This window comes from Dipodomys merriami, unplaced genomic scaffold (genome assembly GCF_024711535.1).
Source record: "Dipodomys merriami isolate MVZ:Mamm:240054 unplaced genomic scaffold, mDipMer1.0.p SCAF_1, whole genome shotgun sequence".
In the NCBI taxonomy this organism is placed as follows: Eukaryota; Metazoa; Chordata; class Mammalia; order Rodentia; family Heteromyidae; genus Dipodomys; species Dipodomys merriami.
This window is the reverse complement of record NW_027202270.1, coordinates 42,080,622-42,102,640: the sequence shown is the minus strand read 5'-3', so window position 1 is coordinate 42,102,640 and position 22,019 is coordinate 42,080,622. Positions and strand designations below refer to the sequence as shown.

The window sequence follows — 22,019 nt, the reverse complement described above, 5'->3', positions numbered from 1 at the left end:
ATTATTGCTATTAGCAGTCAACAAAACTCTGCTTTGAAAAGCCAAGTAGCAAAGTAACAAGAAATCTCTTCAGCTGGGCGTTTGGCAGTGTGAGGCTCGGCGGCGTCTGCCCTCTGCTCCTGGCGCTCCAGGCAGCCTCGACTGTCGCATCTTTTCGTCCACTTTCTCTGTCCTTTGGTCACCCCCCCCCAACCCATCCCCACCCCACACTCTCCCTGGGTCTCCCAAGCGTCTTGGATTCGGGTGTGATCTTTGGGGTGGAGGGAGCTGGCAGGGTGCGTTTTCTCCGGTGGTTTGGCGGGTCCAGAGGGCGCTCGGCGTTTGGGGGGCCGCAGGCTGGCCGCTCGGAGGTGAGGGTGTTGGAGGGGTTCCTGAGGAATGAGGGCGCGCGGCCGCCGGGCCCAGGGAGCTTTGTTTCTGATGGATAATAAAGGCAGATCAAAGGGCCTGGCCTCGCAGGTCCCACTGGCCGCGCGGTTCCCTCCGCAGGCCAGTGATCAAGGCCTGTGTGCGCTGCCTGTGCCCCGCGGGTCAGCCGATGTCCATCACGGCGGCTCCCGGGAGCCGCGGGCGGCCGCCCAGCCCGAGCGCCCGGCCCGAGCGCCGAGAGCGCGCAGCTGATCCGGGAGGGAGCGGGCGGAAAGCAACCTGGGAAAGCAGACCCCAGCTCCACTGCCCCGGGGTCCTCTCAGCCACCCCTGCACGCCCTGGGGCACCGGGAACCTTGACACCAGCGGCGGTGCGGGCGTCGACAAATTCGAGGCCCCATGAGCGAGCCAGTGGCACAGCGGGGTCCCCCGCGGAGGTGGGGGCCGTGCCTCCCCGGGGCCACCTCGGGGCCCCGACGGCCTGGGCTTGTCCAGCTCCGGGCCTGGGGGGAGGCGGAGGCCGCGACAGGGCCCCCTGCGGCGGATGAGGGCCGAGACCCGGAGGTCGGGTGGAGCTGCAGGCCGCGGTCTGCGACCCCACGCCTCGCTCCAGCCCGGGTGAGGGGGAAATAACATTTCGTTTCAGCGGGTTTCTAGGGGTTTCCTGTTCTCAGCTTCTTGGGCCAAGGAGGAACCCATACCAAGTTTTCCTGGGCCTGCAGCCTACCCAGCGTCGATCCCCCCCCCCCCCAGTCCCCGCTCCCCCAGCGCTTTCCTTCCCCGGCGTGACGTTCCCCACCCCCTCCCTTGGAGTGAACCGGATGCTACCTGGTGAGGAAGAGAGAAAAGAAGGATTCTTTTTTTCTTTCCTCAAGAAGGGAAAACATTATTTTGTCGAGATTAGATTGTGCACCTGAATAGCGTGTCTGGACATTCCGTCAAATCGTTGCAAGTCGTGCAAAATTGAATTTCTTTTTATTCAGATGGAAACTTTATTTATTTTAACTCTAATCTTATTTGCATCTATTATCTGTATTCACCAAGGCTCTCTTCCACTACAAAAATGCAGATGAAGTAAATCTCACATAAATCCCGCCCATTTGTGTAATTGGTATACTAAGTGTTTATTTTAAGTGAGAATAATTTAGCTACAAATTTTCTTAAGGAATAACATTCTTAACACATTAAAAAAAACTGAAAACTCTGATTTGCTTTTATGTTTGACAGTAGCTCTTGATTCCTTTAAGAGGAGCGCGGCGAGTGCGGCTCGCTGGCGCCATCTAGAGCTCGGAAACGAGAGGACCGCGCCGTGTGCCCTGAACTTGGCTACTCGCGCGCAGGGACCAGCTTTTTGCCGCGAACTGTAGCAACCCAGTGAATCAAGGAAAAAAGGCGAGGTTTTGTGTTCCTGCGGGGGCACGGACCCCGCTACTAAAGGGTACCGCTTAGCAGCGGCTCCCAAGAAAGGGGAAAGTTCTTGGAGCGTGCTAACTGAAAAGTCCAAGCAAAATAACGCCTCTCTTGGCTCTGGTCTTAGCATTGTTGCATTTAGCATCCTTTTCAAGGAAACGTCAGTCTTCCAATTCCCCGGGATGAGAACGCTGAGTTCTGGAGCCAGTGACGTGACCCTAGCTGTGGGCACGGCAGCCCCATCCACTTCGCCCATGACTAAAAATCCAGTGACTTCTGGCTGGTGGGAGACCCCAACTTGCTCTAGCTAGGGATGGGCGAAATGCAGCTGATTAAAACAGGCCACCAAGACTGCACCACGTCCCCAGACCCCCGTGGTTGGGAAGAGAAGGCCAGGGACCAAAGCCTTTGGCCAGCCAGAACCTGGAAACGGCAGCAGCAGCCTTCCGCCTCGCTGCGATCATTCGGGCAGCCACCACGGGCCAAGTCGCGCCCAGGGGGCGTCGGGGCGGGCGGAGGCCCGACGGGATAAACAGGGCCCCCAAGAGAGCAGCGGGAAGGCTCTCAGAATCATCGCCCGGAGCCCTCCGGAAGGGTAGCTCACACTCCCCGAGCAGGCCCACCCCTTTTGTCCTCGCATTTTCCTTTGAAACCCAAATCTAAAATCAGATAACAGTTGGGGGCGTTGGCCAATTTTCTCTCCTCGGTGCCTCGCCCTCCCCCCGCCGCCCCTTTCCCTCCTCTTCCCAGTCCACGACCCCACCCCCATCGCTGTCCTCAGCCGTGGTGCACGGATTCCCTCCCCTCCCCCTCCGCGCAGTTATTGTATTTTAATTTTAAAAGCAACACTTTCCAACCCCGGCGCCCTAGGCGACGAAGGCGCCCTCGTCCGCCTCCGTGGAGAGCCGTGCCGAGGCGCCTGGGCGCGGGGCTCCCCGAACCCACGCCAGGGAAAGGCAGTGCGTTTCCCAGAACTCGCAGCACCTTTGCAGCGGGGACTCGGCTGGGTTTGTATTTGCTGTTTTAACACAAATCCCGCCGCAGTGCCTATTTCAAAGATGTGCTAATTACTACTTGGATAGCAGGGCGCAAAGTCCTTGTCCATTTCCCAGTACAAAGTAGGTTGCTAGAAAATTTGAAATTGCCTTTCAGCCTAAAGCTGCCTTACCTGAATGTCATAATTACAGTAATTATGTACATCCAAATTACATGCTAATTAAATTAGAATCAAATCGTTCTAAATCGAAATCAAATGAGGTAGTGAAGAATTAATCAATGACAACATAAATAGAGAGCTTCCTTCAGAGATATTTATTGTAACGATCCAAGGAGGAATCTGATCTGAAAAAGTCACCTGTTTATTTACTTTCAAATTAGTAATCAGTTATTATCCCTTCTCCACAATTTTAACCGTTCAGCGTTATTTACCCCCCACCCTTTGCAGACGCTGGAGTTTGTGGAAATATGTATGAGGTAAACACATACAGACAAGCCTCTCCCATATATTCTTGATATAAATATATACGTGTGCGTGCCATTTTAGTTAAGGAGCTCTCGAATGTCCGTGGGGACAAATCTGCGGTTCTAAGGGACCGGGGAAAGCTGAGCACCCAAGAGTTTTCCGGCTCGTGACCCCTGCATTGGAAATTCATTCTGGAGATGTTGCATTGCTTTTGCAGGTATTCCAGGGCCATTCATTTAGAAAACAAATGCCAAGTGACAGGGGCGAGTCCCTGGAGACTGCGGGCGAGAGGTGACATTTGCTCTTCGTCTCCCCCCCCCCCCCCGGAGCGATTAAATCACCGGCTTGGTGAAACGCCATCTTCACCTGTGGAGCCCCAGGGAGCAGAGAAGTAGGCTCGCCTTCCTAACCCTGCCGGCGAGTTTCCTCGACCTGCGCCCGCGCGGGGGAAACGCTCCCAAGGCCCGGGAAGCTCGGGCGGGAGGCGGGCGAGGGCCCGCGAGCCTGGCCGAGCGGCCTAGGATTTTCGGCCTGGATTTGGGCCGCCCGCAGCGACGGCCCCCGTGCTGACGGCTAAGCTGGGCGCCCCCCCCCCCCCCGCTCCGCCCCGTGGGGGAAGGAGTCGGCCTCCCCGCGATCCAGGAGGGGTGGGGCCCCCAATTCCCAGCTCTGCCAATTCCATTTCCTGGTGCTCCCGGAAGGTTGCCAGCTAGTGCCCAAGGAAGGCGGGCACCGGACAGCGCAGGGTGGCGTAGCCCGGGAGGTGGAAGGGGAGCCCCGGGTTTAGGGCGAAGTCCTTGGAAGCCGGGGTCCGTCTGGCATGGGAACCCCAATACCCTGATCTCCATTGTCGGCCCCAGTCCCCTCGGGAAGCGCTCAGGGATCCCCGTGTCCTTCAGCGGGGACAGGCGCCCTGCGCCGCTTGGCTAGCGGGCCTTCTCACTTCCAGCAGCCACTCGCGTTTTGTTCCTGCCATGTTCTGGGGGTTCTGGGGTACGAAATGAGCGAGCCTGGGGAGTGGGGAGGAGAAAGGGGAAAGCGGCAAGGACTTGTCAGCAGGCTCGTGGGTAAGCGGGAAGCTTGAAGTAGGAACCTGTACCTGCCAACCTTCCTCTTGTCCTTTTTGAGCTAAAAGGCTCCCGAGGCCCGCTGCTGTTGAAGGCCTGTATCTCAAGTGCAAACCATAGCATAGGTTGTTTCCCTAGAATACAATTAAAATTCTTGAACTATCCTTCAGCTACTAAAGCTAAACATTCAGCTTCCTTCCTGGTCTTAAGCACAGGCTGTGAAGGGGCCTTACTGAGGGGCCTCTACAGCATCTCAGCCCACTGGTCTTTATTTAGGCAAGAAGAGGGAAATGGCTCAGGTGGATTTTAAAAACTCTTTGGGCATACTAAACCTTCCATGATTGAAAACTGGGAAATGCCTGCTCCCAGAAGCCGGGACAGATCTGAATGGAGAAACCAGCAAGAAAGATCTCTTGGAACCTTTCAGATAAAACTGAAAAAACTTTAGGCGGCAGATATATGATTTAAAACAAGATCCATTTCTCACTGCCTCGTGGGAGGGCCTACCACTTGCAGCAACCTGTCTTTTTGACATGAAAAAAAGTGAGGGAAAGAAAAAGGGAAAAAAAGAAGAGAAAGGAAAGAAAGGAAGAAACAGAAACAAAGAAAGAGGAAAGAAAAGAGAAAAAGAGAAAGAGAAGGAAGGCAGAAAGAAAGAAAAAAGAAAAAGGAAAGGAAGAAAGAAAAGGAAAGAAACATTTATTATGGATATTCCTCGACGAACAAATCCTACTCCAGCATTCTGATCTTTCCTGGTCATTTGTAAATCGACAGCACCTCCTACAGGAATTAATTTGCTAGTGTTATGTTAAATGTTAGGCTAGGGGAAAGGGAGGGGGGGTATATATTCAAAATATCCGGTGCCTCTCAGTGCAGTTCCAGACCTGTGGACAGTTAAGATAGGTCAGGTTTCTTTAAAAGAATTTCTCTATTACAGGTAAGAATGACCATTTCACCATACTAGTTTTCTAAAAAGATCGACTTGCTTGGGTTCTTGAATGTTTACTTAGGAATTCTTCTTTGGCTTTTTCTAGTTAGGATTAATCTTCACATATACAACTAGCCTTCTTTTTATTACAAAATTCACCTGTTTGGTTTCTACATTTTAACTGTGAAAGTAGAAGTTCTTATTGAAAAACACTTCTAATTATCACCCTTACCCCAGCATTATGGTATATATCAGTGAGCCTCTTTAAAGCTGTTTATTATCATACCTGTATGGGAAAATGCCTCCTTTCCATTTTTAAGTTTGCAAAATCAGAATGCTGAGTCTACAGGGGCAAACACCCTTAGGTGACCAAGCAAAGCCAAACTACAAATGGATATCTTCTATAACAATATGGGATTTTTAGGATATTCGAGCTTTTAAAATAGCATTGTATGCTTTTCAATCTTAATAAAGATTTAAAAAACATAAATATATGGCTATTTTTAAAAGCAGACCACACTTCTATGAAAGTCAAATTGATGTATAAGAAATGAGAATATATTTAATTCATTCTTAATTACAGGATATATTTCAACATTTTTCTTCATGAACACTACATTGGTTCAGAAACCCTTTTTAAGGCAGTTAAGTATTGCATAGGTTTTGACATTACAAAAATTATAAAGTCTAAAAAGGTGGAAGGTAGAAAATAATCACTGCAACACTGATGAACTCAAGGTGTAAATTAGCAGTCTTTATCAATTGCAAATGCATGCTTTTTTTTGAAACAGAATGGAACGGGATTTTGCGGTGCACTGTTTTTAAAGAATACTGTAGAAGGAATTCAAGTTCTCCCACTCTGCTCTTAGCCTATAATAAAATAAAGAGTTATTTATACCTTTAACTTAGCTTCCTCTAAATTATTGGACAATTGTTTTATGCATATAGAGACAAAACAAAGACAAAGATTATACTACACAGAGTGGTTTTATTTAAATCTTGCACTTATTTACTATCTTACAGAATTCAAGAAACTGAGACTACCAACTATCAAAGCCATCTAATCAATAATTGTCTACAAAATAACATTTTTAAAAAGAACCCTAATAAAAATACCATATGAAATGATGTGAAACTTTCCATTTGTACTAATTCTTTTGTTCCTATAGTTTTCCTTCAGTATATCCTTTGCAATACACGGGAAAATCTGCAGCTGAATTTTAAATATGCTTCATATATTCCCTATATATATCATTTATATTTGTGTCATTCTATAGGTGCTTCATATTTTTAAAAAATAAAATCTTATAGTGGTAGCAGAAAGGATGTGTGGAAGATAGAAAAATAGACACTCAAAGATGTATAAATCTTCAAGCCCTGGAGTCTGTGAATACAGTTACATTATATGAAAAAAGAAAAGTAAGGTTGCTTATCAGTTGACCTTAAAATAGGGAGATTATCTTATATTCTTCAAGAGAGCCTAAAGTAACCTCAAAGATCCTTACTTAACAAGCTGGAAAGGAATGCACAATCAGTGTCAGCATGACTAAAAGTAAGGAACTGACTCCTTTTTGTCAGCTTCCAATCAAATGGAGAAAAGGAGCTAGGAGCCAAGGAATGTGGGCAGTTTTCTAGAAGCTGGAATAGGCAAGCAAGTAAAATTTTCCCTAGTTTCCAGGAGGAACCTCTATTGTAGCCTACTGAGACCCAAGTCAGAAAACTAATCTCCAGAACAGTTTTTGTATGACAGCATAGAAAACTAGCAGATAGTTCAACTGTAAATACCTAATTCAGTGGAATAAGACACCTGAGTTTAAAAGGCTTCAAAATATATCAATTCATACATTGTTAATTTCATACTAGTTAATTTCAATTATTATACTTTGCTTCAAGAAAATTTAAATCTTAAATATAAACTGATAATAAAGAAGAAAAGTTTTAACTGTTCAATGTACTGTCACTCTTTTAATGATGTTTTAGAACAAAGAAAATGTCACAGAGTTATATGGGTTTTAAAAAAATCTAGTAGAGGTCACAAGAAACAGTTACCAACAGAAAATATTTCTAAAGCCGACAAATAGACGACTTCAAATATTTGCAAAATTCATTCTTATGGTACTCATATAATCTTTGTACTTGAAATGACAGTTTGCACAGATGAAAAATTAAAAGAACTTTTAAAAAAAATGACAAATGCAATAGTCCATACTTCAGCCCTTGCTAGAGATATTTAATAAGAAAATGGGGCTGTTTTTATTCTCAGGAAATGGTCACATTTCTCTTTACTGTCTGTGTCACTTCAGTGTGCTCTCTGTATGTTCTTCCTCTACACACATCTGTGCCATGGCTTTCTTCTGCTCTTCACGGGGACTGGCTATCGCTGGTTCCTTGCCTCCTTTTCCTTAAAACCACCAGGACTTCTGCTGCGGCTCCTCCTCCATCTTCTCTCCTCCCTGCTGCGGCTTCTGATGCTCCCCCCATTTCTTTCAGATCCTCTCTTCTCTAGGCTGTGATGCCGGCTTCTGGACTTTTTGTCAGAATCATAATGGCTCCATTTGCTATTCTCCTCAGAACTCTCTTGTTTTAAAAACCTAGGTTTTTCCTTGCTTCTTTCTTTGTTAAGACTGCTAGAAAGTTCTTCATAAAGTTTTCTCTTCTTAGATTTATCCTCTTCAGAGTCATTGGTGCTATTTCCTGTACACTTGTTTTTCTTTTTTTTCTTCTTTTCTATTTGCTTTTCTTTACTGTCACTCTCGCTGCTGCTTTCAGAAGTCTCAGTAGAGGAAGAGGAGGAGGAAGAGGAGGAGAATTTATTTTTATGTTTCTTGTGCTTGCTTCTCGTCTTTTGTAACTTCTTCTTTCTTCTATCCTTCTTCTTCTTCTTCTTTTTCTTTTCAAGTCTATCCAATTTCCTGAAATTGAGGAAAAATAGTAAGAAACTGAAAAATAGTACTATTATTGACAGCCATAAAATTTCTAATATCAATAGACAATATATATTTTAGAATTTATAATTAAGTAAGAAAATTAAATGTGCCAGGCACTTGTGGCTCACACCTATAATTAATCCTAGTTACTTAGGAGGATGAGATCTGAGGATTTTCAAAGCCAGTCTGGGAAGGAAAGTCCATGAGACTCATCTCCAATTAAACAGTAGAAAACTGGAAGCAGTGCTATGGCTGAAAGTGGTAGAGCACTAGCCTTAAAACAGCTTAGGGACAGAGCCCAGGCCCCAAGTATGAGCCCCATGACAGACACATGCAGGCATGTGCAAGTGAGTGTGCACATGTGTACGCACACGTGCGCACACATATGTGCACACACAGAAAAGAAAATGCATGAAGCCAACTTTCTGACTATATTCACATCAATGCTCTAAGTAAATGGTTCTTCTAATTTAAAGAAAGCCTGTGAACAGTGTGAAGCATTAGAGCCCTGCAAACTCAAATACATAGCTGTAAACAGATAAAACTAATTTTGTGGATATACTGTTTTACATATTAGTCATTACATTATCAAATTCAATATTCTCCAGAAATGCTGAGTAAGACATACTTTTTGCTATCTTTTTTTGTTAAATAAAACAAAATAATTGAATACTAGTTTTTGGCAAATATTTAGTTTTATACATTATTAGAACAATTATTAAGGCATCCTGAATTTATAAAGACTGCTTCATAGTCTCAGAGGAGGATCTTGTTCATCTAGTACCAGTGATATATGAGTTACTGTGAAATCTAAGGATACACAAGGGATCTAGCCACTCTTCTAGCTCCACACACTGAAAATACCATGAGCTCCCTCTATTGGATCTGGCACACATTTCTTGGATTCTTTTTTTTTTTTTGGTCTGGTGTAGGGCTTAAACTCTGGGCCTGGGCGTTGTCCAGCCCAGGCCAAGGCTCTTCAGCTCAAGGCTAGCGTTCTAACACTTAGCCACAGCGCCACTTCCAGCTTTTTCTGTTTATGTGGTGCTGAGGAATTGAACCCAGGGTCTCATGCATGAGAGGCAAGTACTCTACCACAGAGCCACCTTCCCAGCCCCTGTCTTGGATTCTTTAATCCAGAGGTATCTGTTTAACAAACTTCATATTTACCTTAAACATCCTTTTAGTAGTTCTCTAAAATTTCACAAACTGTGAAAACATACATAGACAAAATATCTCCTCAAAACAAACTGTACAAAGATATATTCAGATCTATTATGAAAAAGACAAACAAGGGATGAAGGGGGGGGGAGATGGGAAGGGATGGGAAGGGAAAACAAGGAGGAGGCAACAATACTTGATAAGAAATGTACTCATTACCTCCCATGTAATTGTAACCCTTGTGTACAGTATTTTCACAATTAAAAAAAAAAAGGACAAACAAGCCTATTTTTCAAGTTGTATGCTCTGAAAAGTACAATGGTTTTGTGTAAGTATCCAATGTTCTAGTCACTTTCATATTACTGAAAAGAACACAGTGAATCACTCCAGCTGAAGAGTTAGTCAATAAAAATGATGTATGGTTAAAGCATCTTCATGAGTTCTTAGGACCAGAGTTGAATATGCTACCAAGGCGAAACATAAGAAAAAATAAATCCACTAAATATATGCTTATAAGATTACCTGAGAAGTTTCTGTTTTTGTTTAGTTGTTAGTGACTTTAAGAATTCCACTTCTGGATCTTCTTCACCCTCACTTGCAACATATTCCTGAGTAACAAAGACATTCATGACTAGATTTTAGAAAAAGATGTTATGAGAAGGACTACATTTGCAAACAAGAAGTTTTGAAGATTAGCATGATACTGTAGTAGATAACTATGATATTTTGTAGTGGAGAAGGGGAAGGGAATTAAAAAAATTGTAGTCAAGGTAGGTTACAAGTTAACACAGCTGCTTTCCTCGTATCAGAAAACTTTTATCAAGAAGACAGAGAAACACAGACGAAAATTTTATAGCACGTTTATTATACTTTATATCTCTCAAATTCAAATTTTACCTGTTTAAATATTTTAAATTTAATATAAAAATCAAGATCATATGGGGGCAGGAATATTGCTCAGTGGTAGAGCACTTGCCTAGCCTAGCTTATACGCTGGCACCACAGAACAAAACAAAAAACCAAAAACCCCAAGATTTGGTAATATTACCAAACCCTGAAGATCTCGTGATCAAAACTGAAGTAAAAAAAAAAATCCATAGCTGTAGCCTGTATAATTTCAATATCTCTATGACATAGTAGTCCTTTAAATCCAACAGTTTTCTGAATTTGTGAACAGTTTTGCTTTTCATAATTTTAGGGATTTGTTTTAATATAATTTTTCCTATTGGTTTGATTAATGTCACCCAGGGGTGAGTTAGAAAAAAAGGATGAAACCCCCCCCCCCACCAAAAAAAAAAAACTCCAACAATCTTACCACCAGTTCAGTCAGGTATTTTATGCACATAAACCCAAAGGAACCATTTCGTTTATTGAAATATAGGTTTATAAACAATTTCTCATTTAGGTTAAAATAATAAAAAGGCAAAATCAAAATATATTTTAGGCATTTTCTTTGCTCTATCTTACTTTCCTATGGATATATGCATATTGGAAAACATTAAGGAGCAATTCACAAGCAATCACATTTAGATTTATAGACATTTTCGGCTTACTGATAAAAAGATCATTACCTGTGATGGATCATTTGCGGTCAAGTTTCTCCCCAGTACATTTCTTTTCAGTGCAAACCCACTGTTTCTCATCTCAGCTATTAGCTCGGAGGGGTGCATCGATGGCCCTGTTCACAAAAAGCACAGTTTGAATGTATCATTTATATCTCTCTACCTTTCTCGGACTCCACAGTAGGAATGCAGTTGAAGCTTTGTTAAGTAAAATCACAGCTAAATCAACTCAATAATCTTCTGCTGAGCAAATAATCAGATATGATTTTCTAAAACAGCAGTGTGGAGATTCAGAATAGAAAATAATTGCATTTTTCTTTATGTGCAAGGGGAGTCTCTTCTTATGTAACTTTGTCATACTGAAAAAGATAACATTTAGATGTTGTCTGGGTAGACATTTTTGTATAAAAATCAAAAGAAAATGATAAAAAAGTACAATTAATCTTTTACTAGTTATCCTCTCAGTAGGAATTCACTTAATCTTTTCCTCAAACACTAATACTGAAAGTATTGTCTCACTTTTGATACTATCAACACCACTCACATATATATGCACATGTTCTCTGGATAACCAACAAGCACTTTAGTTAATCTCATTTATATATATGCCTAGATTTTCAAATTTCTAGTTACCTCTTGGGGGTTGGTGACAGCAATTTTAGGTTGGCTATAGGTATGTATGTTATTTTTCACAAGCTTCTGTTTTCCACTTTTGTGATATTTTAAATTGAAAAGTGAGTTTCTTGTTTTTATAATTAGACTAACAAAAGCTTTGAAAAATGTAAAGGTGTGCCACTTTCCTCAAACAGGCTTAAAGAAGTGAGATTTTCCTCTTAATCTATTCCTTCTTATTTTCCCTGTAGGCAGTAAACTAACTGAAAATCTCTCATGGCAGCTCTCTAAACTTTCTAGCATTAATCATCTACACTAACTACCTTGGGCAACATATCTATAATAGCAAAGGGAATAACAGAATTACTATCAATAAGGACTTACTACCAAGGACAACTGAGTATTTGCTCCAGTGTAAAAAAGAAGATGGAGGGAAAATTGCCTATTACTGAAGTATGGCAAAGTTATATTAAATTCCTATAGATGTAATTTAATGGCCTTTTAATTACTCACTTTGATTGTTGCTAATACTGATAAAATTTTAAATAAAATTTGATTTTAAATATTAATATTAGTTCCCTCTAGCAGAAAAGTATTCATGTAATTAATAGCTTTGAATGAATAACACAATTTGCTTTGGTGGCTTTTCAAATTTCACATGTAGGAACATAGTTTTATAAAGTAGAAAATATGCCTTTGGAATTATAACATTTGCTTTTCAACCACTTTATTATATGTCAAATGAATTCAGAAAGGAAACATGCCAAGAATTTGGGAAAAAAAATTCTCTAGTAAAGGGCCAAAAAGCTTGACTATTAGGATGAGGGGTTACTGCTAATTTCATTAATTTCCTTTAAGCTGTGAGGGTTTAAACTCTGGGCCTAAGTGCTGTCCTTGTGCTCTTTAGCTCAAGGCTCTACCACTTAGGAAGCAGCACTACTTCTGGTGTTCTGTTGGTTAATTGGAGAGAAGAGTCTCATGGACTTTCCTGCCAGGGCTGGCGGTAATCTTTCAGGGAGGCTGAGATAGCAGGATTGAAAATTCAAGGTTGTCCTGGGCTACACAGTGAGCCTGTCCACAAAGCAAAGTGCTAGTTAAGTGCCTAAAAACAATACTCACAAAACCATAACCAATTATCATTTTTACCAGTAGTGATACAATTTTCATGACTATCTGAATAGTTAAGATACAGTCTTCATACCTAAAGAAAAAAATGCTCTTCAAAGTGACAATTTCAAAATCCAACTTTTACATTTTTTGTTTTTTTGGTCCGTCATGGGGCTTGAACTCTGGGCCTGGGTGCTGTCCCGGAACTCTTCAGCTCAAGGCAAGTGCTCTCCACTTAAGACACAGCGCCACTTCAGTTTTTTTGGTGGTTAACTGGAGATAGGAGTCTCATGGACTTTCCTTGCCTGGAATGGCTTTGAAACGTGCCCTCAGATCTCAGCCTACTGAGTAGATAAAATTACAGGTGTGAGCCACTGGTGCCAGGCTTCACATATTTTTTGTATAAAAACTTTCTCCTGGCTGGGAAGGTGGCTCAGTGGTAGAGCGCTTGCTTGCCTTGCATGCCTGAGGCCCTGGGTTCGATTCCCCAGTACCACATAAGCAAAAAGAAAAAAGCCGGAAGTGGCGCTATGGCTCAAGTGGTAGAGCGCTAGCCTTGAGCTGAAGAGCTGAGGGACAGCGCCCAGGCCCAGAGTTCAGGCCCCATGACCGGACCCAAAAAAAAAACCAAAAAACAAAAAACAAAAACTTTCTCCTACCATCGAAAATTCTTGGTTTAACCAGGTGCTGGTGCAAACCTGTAATCCTATGCTTAGAAGGCTGAGGTATGAGGATCGTGGTTCAAAGCCAGCCCAGGCAGCAAAGTCCATGAGACTCTATCTCCAATTAACCACCAGAAAACTGGAAGTGGCGCTGTGGTAGAGCACTAGCTTTGAGCTGAAGAGCTGAGGGCAGTGCCCAGGCCCAGAGTTCAAGCCCCATGACCAATAAAAAAAAACTCTTGGTTTAAAGTTCTGGGTTTAGAAGTGGGAGCACCAATTAAGTGATAGAGAACATGCCTAACAAGCAAGCACAAAGCTCTGAGTTCAAACCCTCAGATAGCACTATAACACCAAACAACAACAAAAATAACCGTTTAGAATGACTTTATTATTTTCATGTCATTTTGATGTTATGTAGAAATGATTCTAGTTCTTTGAGAACTCCAAATTGATTGATACAAAAATTAAATAGATACACTGATTAAACAGACTATACAACAAAAACACTGAAATGTAGAAGGACTTTTTTTTTTTGCCAGTCCTGGGGCTTGAACTCAGAGCCTGGGTACTGTTCCTGAGCTGCTTCTGTTCAAGGCTAGCACTCTACCCCTTGAGCCACAGCACCACTTTCAGCTTTTTCTGTTTACATGGTACTAAGGAATTGACCCCAGGGTTTCATGCATGTAGGCAAGGCAAGCACTCTACCACTAATCCACATTCCCAGCTCCTAGAAGGGCGTTTTTTATGCATGGGACCTTGATTTAAATTATAACTGAGACTGGATCACAGTAACATTTCACTTACTCTTAAAGTTACTATGACAGAGTAATTCTAGAGAATTAAAAAAAAGGGTCTTTGTTCTAAAATGTAGATTTGTGAGGGCTCCTTTGTAGATACTTTTGAGCCAACTGAGTTAGGTCTGCATAGCATGAGAAACAAGATTGTGGAAGGCCCATTGAAGAAACACTCAACATTACTCTGCACATATTTCTTTCTCTGGTATATGAATGTGTCCTATAGTGTTCAGTTCTAAATCCTAATTAGACATAGACTATCTTCTCCCAAAAAAATCCCATGGAGTAGTATGTTAGGAAAGAGAGAGTTCCTAGAATATGAATTATGCTATACAAAACTATAGCCAGGTGCCACTGGCTCACACCTGTAATCCTAGTTACTCAGGAGGCTGAGATCTGAGGATCATGGTTCAAAGCCAGCCTGGGCAAGAAAGTCTGTGAGACTCTTATCTCCAATAAACCACCAGAAAAAACCCAGAAGTGGCACTGTGGCCTTGAGCTGAAGAGCTGAAGCTGAGAGACGGCACCCAGGCCCAGAGTTCAAGCCCCACAACTGGAAAGAAACCCAAAAAACTGTAAAGGGCTTACTCTATTCACTAGCAGCATTTATATAAAACAAAAGCCGTAGTAAAACAGGGATTTCATCAGAGGGTAAATTAATATACCTGTGAAGGTTCTAGTTATGAGAAAAGGACATGAAATTGACTCCACAATTGGAGGACAGCAGTCCAAGGCAAATGCCACTTACTACTGTGCTAACATCAGGTTCACCTGCTGGGTAACAACATTCATAATTTTCTTCCAAGGAAGCAGTACTAGGAGTAGAACCGAGGGCTTGTTAGCCAAGAGATCAATCACTGAGTTAATCCCGAGTCTTTTGTATATTTTATTATTTATAATTTATTTTTACGCAGAGTCTTGCTAGGTAGCTTAAACCAGCCTTAAAATCACTTAGGAAGTCAATCTCTATTGACTAGGAAGTAGATGAAATTATGATCTTCTTGCCTCAGCTCCTTGAATGCTGGCTCAAAGGAAGTAGCTTTGTCTACATTTTTATGGTATTAAGTGAGAGAAGAGGGGGCAGTGAGTAGTGGTTTAGTAAGGCTACAGTAGAAATATCCTTTACTCTTTTCTTCAAACACAAAACATTAATTTATAAGATGCTTAAAAAACAAACAACTCTGCTAGTTCTAATAAGAATACTTTTGCTTGTGTATATTTGTGCTGCTGGGACCAAACTCAAGGCATCATATATGTTAGGCATGTGCTCTATCACTGAGTATTTTCTTCATTGCTGAGTTTTTTTCTTTAGCTCACATGTATTTTAATTTAACTTTATGCTATGGAATATTTCAAACCTGTATAAATCACACATCTTCAATAATTAAGTATAGTTTACCACTCTTGTTTTTTTTATTTTATTTTATTTTATTTTATTTGAGAACATACTGTACAGAGGGGTTACAATTACATGGGCAGGATAATGCATACATTTCTTACCAAGCATTGCAGCCTCCTCCTTTGTTTACCCTTCACCTCCCTCCCCAGTACCACTCTTGTTTTATCTACTACTTTCAACTTTGGAAGTATATTTTAAATAGCATCTCAGTTATCACTTTAGTCTAAACCACTAACAAGGACTATTTCTTAAAACTATACTTTTCTAGTATCTATCTGTGAGGATAATCATCTACTATCAACATTTATATTCCTCCAATTGCATCAAAAGTATCTTCTTTATAGTTAGTTTAGATTAGGGTTCAAATGAGCCCCATACATTGTATTTGGTTTACAGATATAAGTTTCTTTCAATACTTACTGATCCTTTCCTCTGGCTGTTATTCATTTGGTGAAGAAACTGGATAATTTGTCTTGTAAATGCCCCATACACTGGATAGTGATGCCATTTAATATGTCCATCTAGCATCTGTCAATTGGCAGTTAGATCTAAAATCTTATTATTGTATTATTTGGTACTATTTACTCTGAGGGAGTACACAGACTCAAAACTCCAGACTCAAAAAAATAACTGACAGCTCCAAATATTTCTAAGAAAAGGCTGAAACTTCTACTTGGTATGTTCTTGTAAGCTCTTTCACCATGTATTTATTGCAGTCAAAGTAACAGCAGCAGAAAGTTAAAAGTGTGTATTTATTTTATTATTATTATTTTTTGTCTGTCGTGAGGCTTGAACTCTGGGCCTGGGCGCTGTCCCTGCGCTCTTCAGCTCAAGGTGAGCGCTCTACCGCTTGAGCGCCAGCACCACTTTCTGGTTAATTGGAGATAAGAGTCTCATGGACTTTTCTGCCCAGGCTGGCTTTGAACCGTGATCCTCAGATCTCAGCCTCCTCAGTAGCTAGGATTACAGGCGTGAGCCACCGGCGCCCGGCTAAAAGTGTATATTTTAAAATAACCACTTTCCTCCTCCCAAGCAGGGATGTAGCTCAGTCTAGAATCCTCCTCAGTCTAAGATCCATCACCAGGCAACACCAAACCAATCCCAAAATATCCTTTTTTTTCTTTTAAAAAATGAAAATACAGAGGAGTTACAATTACATGGGCAAGATAATGAGTACATTTCTTATCAAGCATTGTCCAAAATATCCCTTTGGCTGATGGTATAGTTTATTAGCAGAATCATTCATAAGATCCTGGATTCATTACTTACACCCTAAATAAATAAAATAAATCTCTAGATATAGTCATAAATAAAATAAGATTATCATTTCCATGAAAGTATATAACCAGTCCTTTTTTCCCTTCAAGTTAAATTGACTATACTAGTAAATAAGTTATTCCTTGCCACTAAATAAAAAAAGATACTCCCAGCTACTAGGCAGAACACTGGGGTGGATTACAGAACTCAGGATAGTTTGGGCAAAAATGTTAGTGAGACCCTATCTCAAGAAATAAGCTGAGTATGGTGAAATAAGGTTGTGATACCACCTACTTAGAGGCACAGATAGGAGGACCATGAGGATCACACTCTGAGAACATCCCGGGGCAAAACCATAAGACCCTACCTGAAAAGAAAAAGAATGTGCTATGGTCATGGCTCAGGTGGTAAAGACTCGTGTAGCAAGGGCAAGCCCACAATCAAGAGCAAAAAAAGAACTATCTTATATTTGATTCCTAGTATTACCATCATTATTTTGTTTTTAAGCAAGCTTATAGAAAGTTGTCTTTAAGGGACACAGTATATCATGCGGCATAAGTTTCAGGAGAAAAGTGAACAAAGCTATTAATAAAGTGTGTGGGTGATTTTTATTTATATACATGAGAGTGTTTTATGTAGGATTTTCTAAAGGTTATGTAAGAACCTATTGTATTGAATTGTAATAAAACTGCTCCATACTGAGAATTTTCCTGACACACTGCCAGTTTGTCTCAGTGGAGGCTAGAAACAATAGTTTCGTAATGCCCTTACCCTAAGTTCATACTAAAGAAGCTAACTGATCTCTATTAAAATATACAATGTAAAGGGAAAGCAAACATTTCATTTTAGTCTGTGTCTGAAAAATACAAAGGCAAAGTAACATGAAACTATCCTTATTGTATGCTAGTAAAAATTACTATTAAAAACAACTTTGGGGCTGGGAAGGTGGCTCAGTGGTAGAGCGCTTACCTTGCATGCCTGAGGCCCTGGGTTCGATTCCTCAGCACTACATAAGCAAAAAGAAAAAAACTGGAAGTGGCGCTGTGGCTCAAGTGGTAGAGCGTTAGCCTTGAGCTGAAGAGCTGAGAGACAGCACCCAGGCCCAGAGTTCAGACCTCAGGACCGGACCCAAAACAAAACAAAACAAAAAAACTTTGCGGGGCTGGGAAGGTAGCTCAGTGGTAGAATGCTTACCTTGCATGCCTGAGGCCCTGGGTTCGATTCCTCAGCACCACATAAGCAGAAAGAAAAAAGCCGGAAGTGGTGCTGTGGCTCAAGTGATAGAGCGCTAGCCTTGAGTTGAAGAGCTAAGGGACAGCGCCCAGGCCCAGAGTTCAGGCCCCACAACTGGACCCCCCCCCCCAAAAAAAAAAGTAGCTGTGGTATGAGGAGGCAGACAAGAAATGGATAAATAGCAATGCTCCACAATTTGTCCAAAGGCTGGTTACAAGGTGTATACATTTGTCAAACTCAACACTTAAGGGTAATGATGTTACTTTTTAAAAAGTTACAGTAAGTGCTGAGAATGTGGCTTAGTGGTAGAGTGCTTGCTTAACATGCATTAAGCCCCAGGTTCAATTCCTTAGTACCACATAAACAGAAAAAAACAGAATTGGCGCTGTGGCTCAAGTGGTAGAGCACTACCCTTGAACAAAAGAAACTCAGGGTGGCTTGTGCCTGTAATCCTAGCTACTCAGGTGGCTGAGAGCTGAGGATCACAGTTCAAAGGCTGACTCGGCAAGAAAGTCTGTGAGACTCTTATCTCCAATTAACCACCAGAAAACCGGAAGTGGTGCTGTGGCTCAAGTGCCTTGAGATGAAGAGCTCAGGAACAGTACCCACGCCCAGAGTTCAAGCCCCACAACCAACAACAACAACAAAAATGCTCAGGGACCATGCCCAGAGTTCAAGCCCCATGAGGGCCAAAGTAAAAACTTCCAAAAATAACACACACACACACACACACACACACACGCACGCACGCACGCACGCACGCACGCACGCACGCACGCACGCACGCACGCACGCAGAGTTCAAGCCCCATGAGGGCCAAAGTAAAAACTTCCAAAAATAACACACACACACACACACACACACACTTCCAATAGTAATGACTGAGTTCTCTACACTCACTGTATCTGTTTATTTTAACTATAAGGAAAGTCCTGAATGGGGAATCTGAATGTTTTTGTGTGTGCTGGTACTGGGGCTTGAACTTAGAGCCAGGGCAGTCTCCTTTAGCTTTTTCTGCTCAAGGCTGACAACTCTACCACTTCAGACATAGCTCCACTTTTGGCTTTTTATTAGTTAACTGAAGATAAAATTGTCAGGGATTTGTCTACCTGGATTGTGTGTCTCTTCCCTCTCCCCCCAATCCTGGGCACTGTCTCTGAGCTTCTTTTGCTCAAAGTGAGCACTCTACTACTTGAGCCCCAGCACACGAGTCTCATGAACTTTCCTGCCCATGTTGGCTTCAAACCATGATCCTTAGATCTCAACCTCCTGAGTAGCTAAGATGACAGCCACCAGTGCCTGGCTCTGGACTATCTTTAAATTAGGATCGTCTTTGAACTGAAATGTTGAGAGGAGAGAAATGCTCAATTAAAATGTCCAATTAAAACCAGAGGATCTGGGTGCAGGAGGCTTATACTTGAAATCTTAGCAACTTAGGAGGCTGATCTCTAAGGATAAAGGTTCAAAGCCATCCTGGGCAGGAAAGTCCATTAGATTCTTATCTCTAATAAACCATCAAAAATGCCAGAGGTGGCAGCTCAGTTATAGAGCACTAACCTTGAAATAAAGGTCAGGGACAATACCCAGGCCCACAGTTGAAACTCTAGAATTGGCACCACCCCTCCCTCCTGCCCAGGAGGGAATAAAAAAAAAAACACAAGAGGAAGCAGAAAAATAAGACAACAATGAAACAATGAAGTAGAGAAATGAATAGAAAATACTATAAACATGTTAACTACTAATCCAATTATATCAATCATCACTAAATGTGAGTGGTCTCAGCATAGCAATTTAAGTATATTTTCAATAATAAAATATGATGTCAACAAGAAACTTAATTTAAAGAAAAAAACACAGATTACAAGTGTAAGAAGAGGCCTGGAATATATGGCTCAGTTGTACAGTGCTTGACTGGTGTGGTGTGGTATGTAAGGCTGTAAGTTTGGGGCCAGTACTGTCAAAATAAAGGAAAAGAAAACAAACTAAAGAAAACAAAAAAATATTGGAGGTACTACTATGCTAACAGTAACCAGACAAAGCTATAATATCTTCATTAGTTTTAGACAAACAGTTTTCAGAGCAAGTCTAATTATCAAGGTTTGATAAAGGGGTTAATTCTCAAAAAAGACACAAGAATCCTGAACATAACTGCATTTAACAGAGCATCAAAATATGTGAGACAAAAACTGATAAAAGTATTTTTAGGTGGTTCATGCCTGTAATCCTAGCTACTGAGGAGGCTGAGATTTGAGGATCACAGTTCAAAGCCAGATCGTGCAGGAAAGTCCGTGAGATTCTTATTTCTAATTAACCACCAGAAAAGTGGAAGTGGTGTTGTGGCTCAAGTGGTAGAGTGCTAGCCTTGAGCTGAAGAGCTGAGGGACAACGCCCAGGCCCAGAGTTCAAGACCCATGACTGACCAAAAAAGAGAAAGAAAGAAAGGAAGGAAGGAAGGAAGGAAGGAAGGAAGGAAGGAAGGAAGGAAGGAAGGAAGGAAGGAAGGAAGGAAGGAAGGAAGGAAGGAAGAAAGGAAGGAAGAGAGAGAAAGAGAGAAAGAGAGAAAGAGAGAAAGAGAGAAAGAGAGAAAGAAAGAAATTGGCAAACCTACGCTCACCATTGCAAACTCAGTATCCGTCTACCAGTAATTGATATATCTAGTAGAAAATAAGATGTTAAACTGATCTGATTCATTACTAGATGTAATTGGCTTTTCTAGAAGACTTCATCTAGAACAGCAAAATACACATTTTTTCCCCATACAACTTCTACCTGAAACACAACATTCTGGGCCATATAACACACCTTAACAAATACAAAAGAATGAAAAATCATATAAGTCATGTGCTTAGACCACAACTGAATTAAACTAGAAGAAATCAGTGCAGAAAGATAGCTGGAAATCCTCTAAATAGCTGTAGATTAAACAACACAGTTCTAAAAAACATGCAAGGCAAGGAAGCCTCAGGAAAGAGTATAAAGTATGGCTGGAGATTGAGATGCCTTTGTAATTAAATCTCAATTCAAGCTAGGCATCAGTGGCTCACAACTATAACCCTAACTATTCAGGAGGCTGAGATCTGAGGATAGCGGTTCAAAGCCAGCCCAGGCAGCAAAGTCCATGAGACTCTTATTGCCAATTAACTACCAGAAAACTAGAAGTGGCTCTATTGCTCAAAATGGTAGAGCATTAGCCTTAAGCAAAAGAGCTTAGGGACAGAGGCCAGGCCCTGAGTCCAAGCCCCACAATCAACTCCCCCTCCCCCCAAAAAAACTCAATTCTTAACTCTTGATTAAAATTGTATTTAAAAAGTCTGTATTGAGATTTAAAAGTTTGAACGAGCTTTCCTAGTTAATGCTTCTCTGAGTGTATTACTGATTTACAAGATGAGTGACAGATCTTGATGACTTTATGGGAAGAAGAAACTAGAAGCTGTAAGTGTGAAACCTTCTTGGACCTTGTCATATGTATCTTTTTTTTTTTTTTTTTTGTTGGTCGTGAGGCTTGAACTCTGGGCCTGGGCGCTGTCCCTCAGCTCTTCAGCTCAAGGCGAGCGCTCTACCACTTGAGCTACAGCGCCACTTCTGGTTTTCTGGTGGTTTATTGGAGATAGGAGTCTCACAGTCTTTCCTGCCCGGGCTGGCTTTGAACCGCGATCCTCAGATCTCAGCCTCCTGAGTAGCTAGGATTACAGGCGTGAGCCACCAGCGCCTGGCTGTATCTTTTCTTTTGTCTAGTCGTGATTTTTTTTTTCTTTTTGCTGTAATAAAACTGTAATCCTAAATATAAGGTTTTTCTGAGTTCTGTAAGTCAGTCTAGTGAATTATCAAACCTGATGTGGTAGAAGAAATCCCTGAATTTGTAGCAGGTTTGGTGTATGTCCTGGGAACCTCAAATATGTAAGTGGTACCTGATTTCAGGGCAGTCTTTTTTTTTTTTTTGTCAGTCGTGGGGCTTGAACTCTGGGCCTGGGCGTTGTCCCTCAGCTCTTCAGCTCAAGGTGAGCGCTCTACCACTTGAGCTACAGCGCTACTTCCGGTTTTCTGGTGGTTTATTGGAGATAGGAGTCTCA

General features: G+C 41.8%; 1 protein-coding gene across 1 annotated transcript in view; it reads right to left on the bottom strand.

The window, feature by feature from the left end:
• Positions 1–7,171: 7,171 nt before the first annotated feature.
• The window catches only part of Cir1 (corepressor interacting with RBPJ, CIR1), a 36,288-nt gene continuing 21,440 nt past the window's right edge, over positions 7,172–22,019 (bottom strand). Inside the window, exons 9-11 of the mRNA XM_070023127.1 lie at positions 10,895–11,001; positions 9,846–9,931; positions 7,172–8,147 (exon numbers count right to left, since the gene is read on the bottom strand). Of these exons, the coding sequence (XP_069879228.1) occupies positions 7,610–8,147; positions 9,846–9,931; positions 10,895–11,001 (731 nt within the window). The 3' untranslated portion in view covers positions 7,172–7,609. The remainder of the gene's footprint in view (positions 8,148–9,845; positions 9,932–10,894; positions 11,002–22,019) is intronic.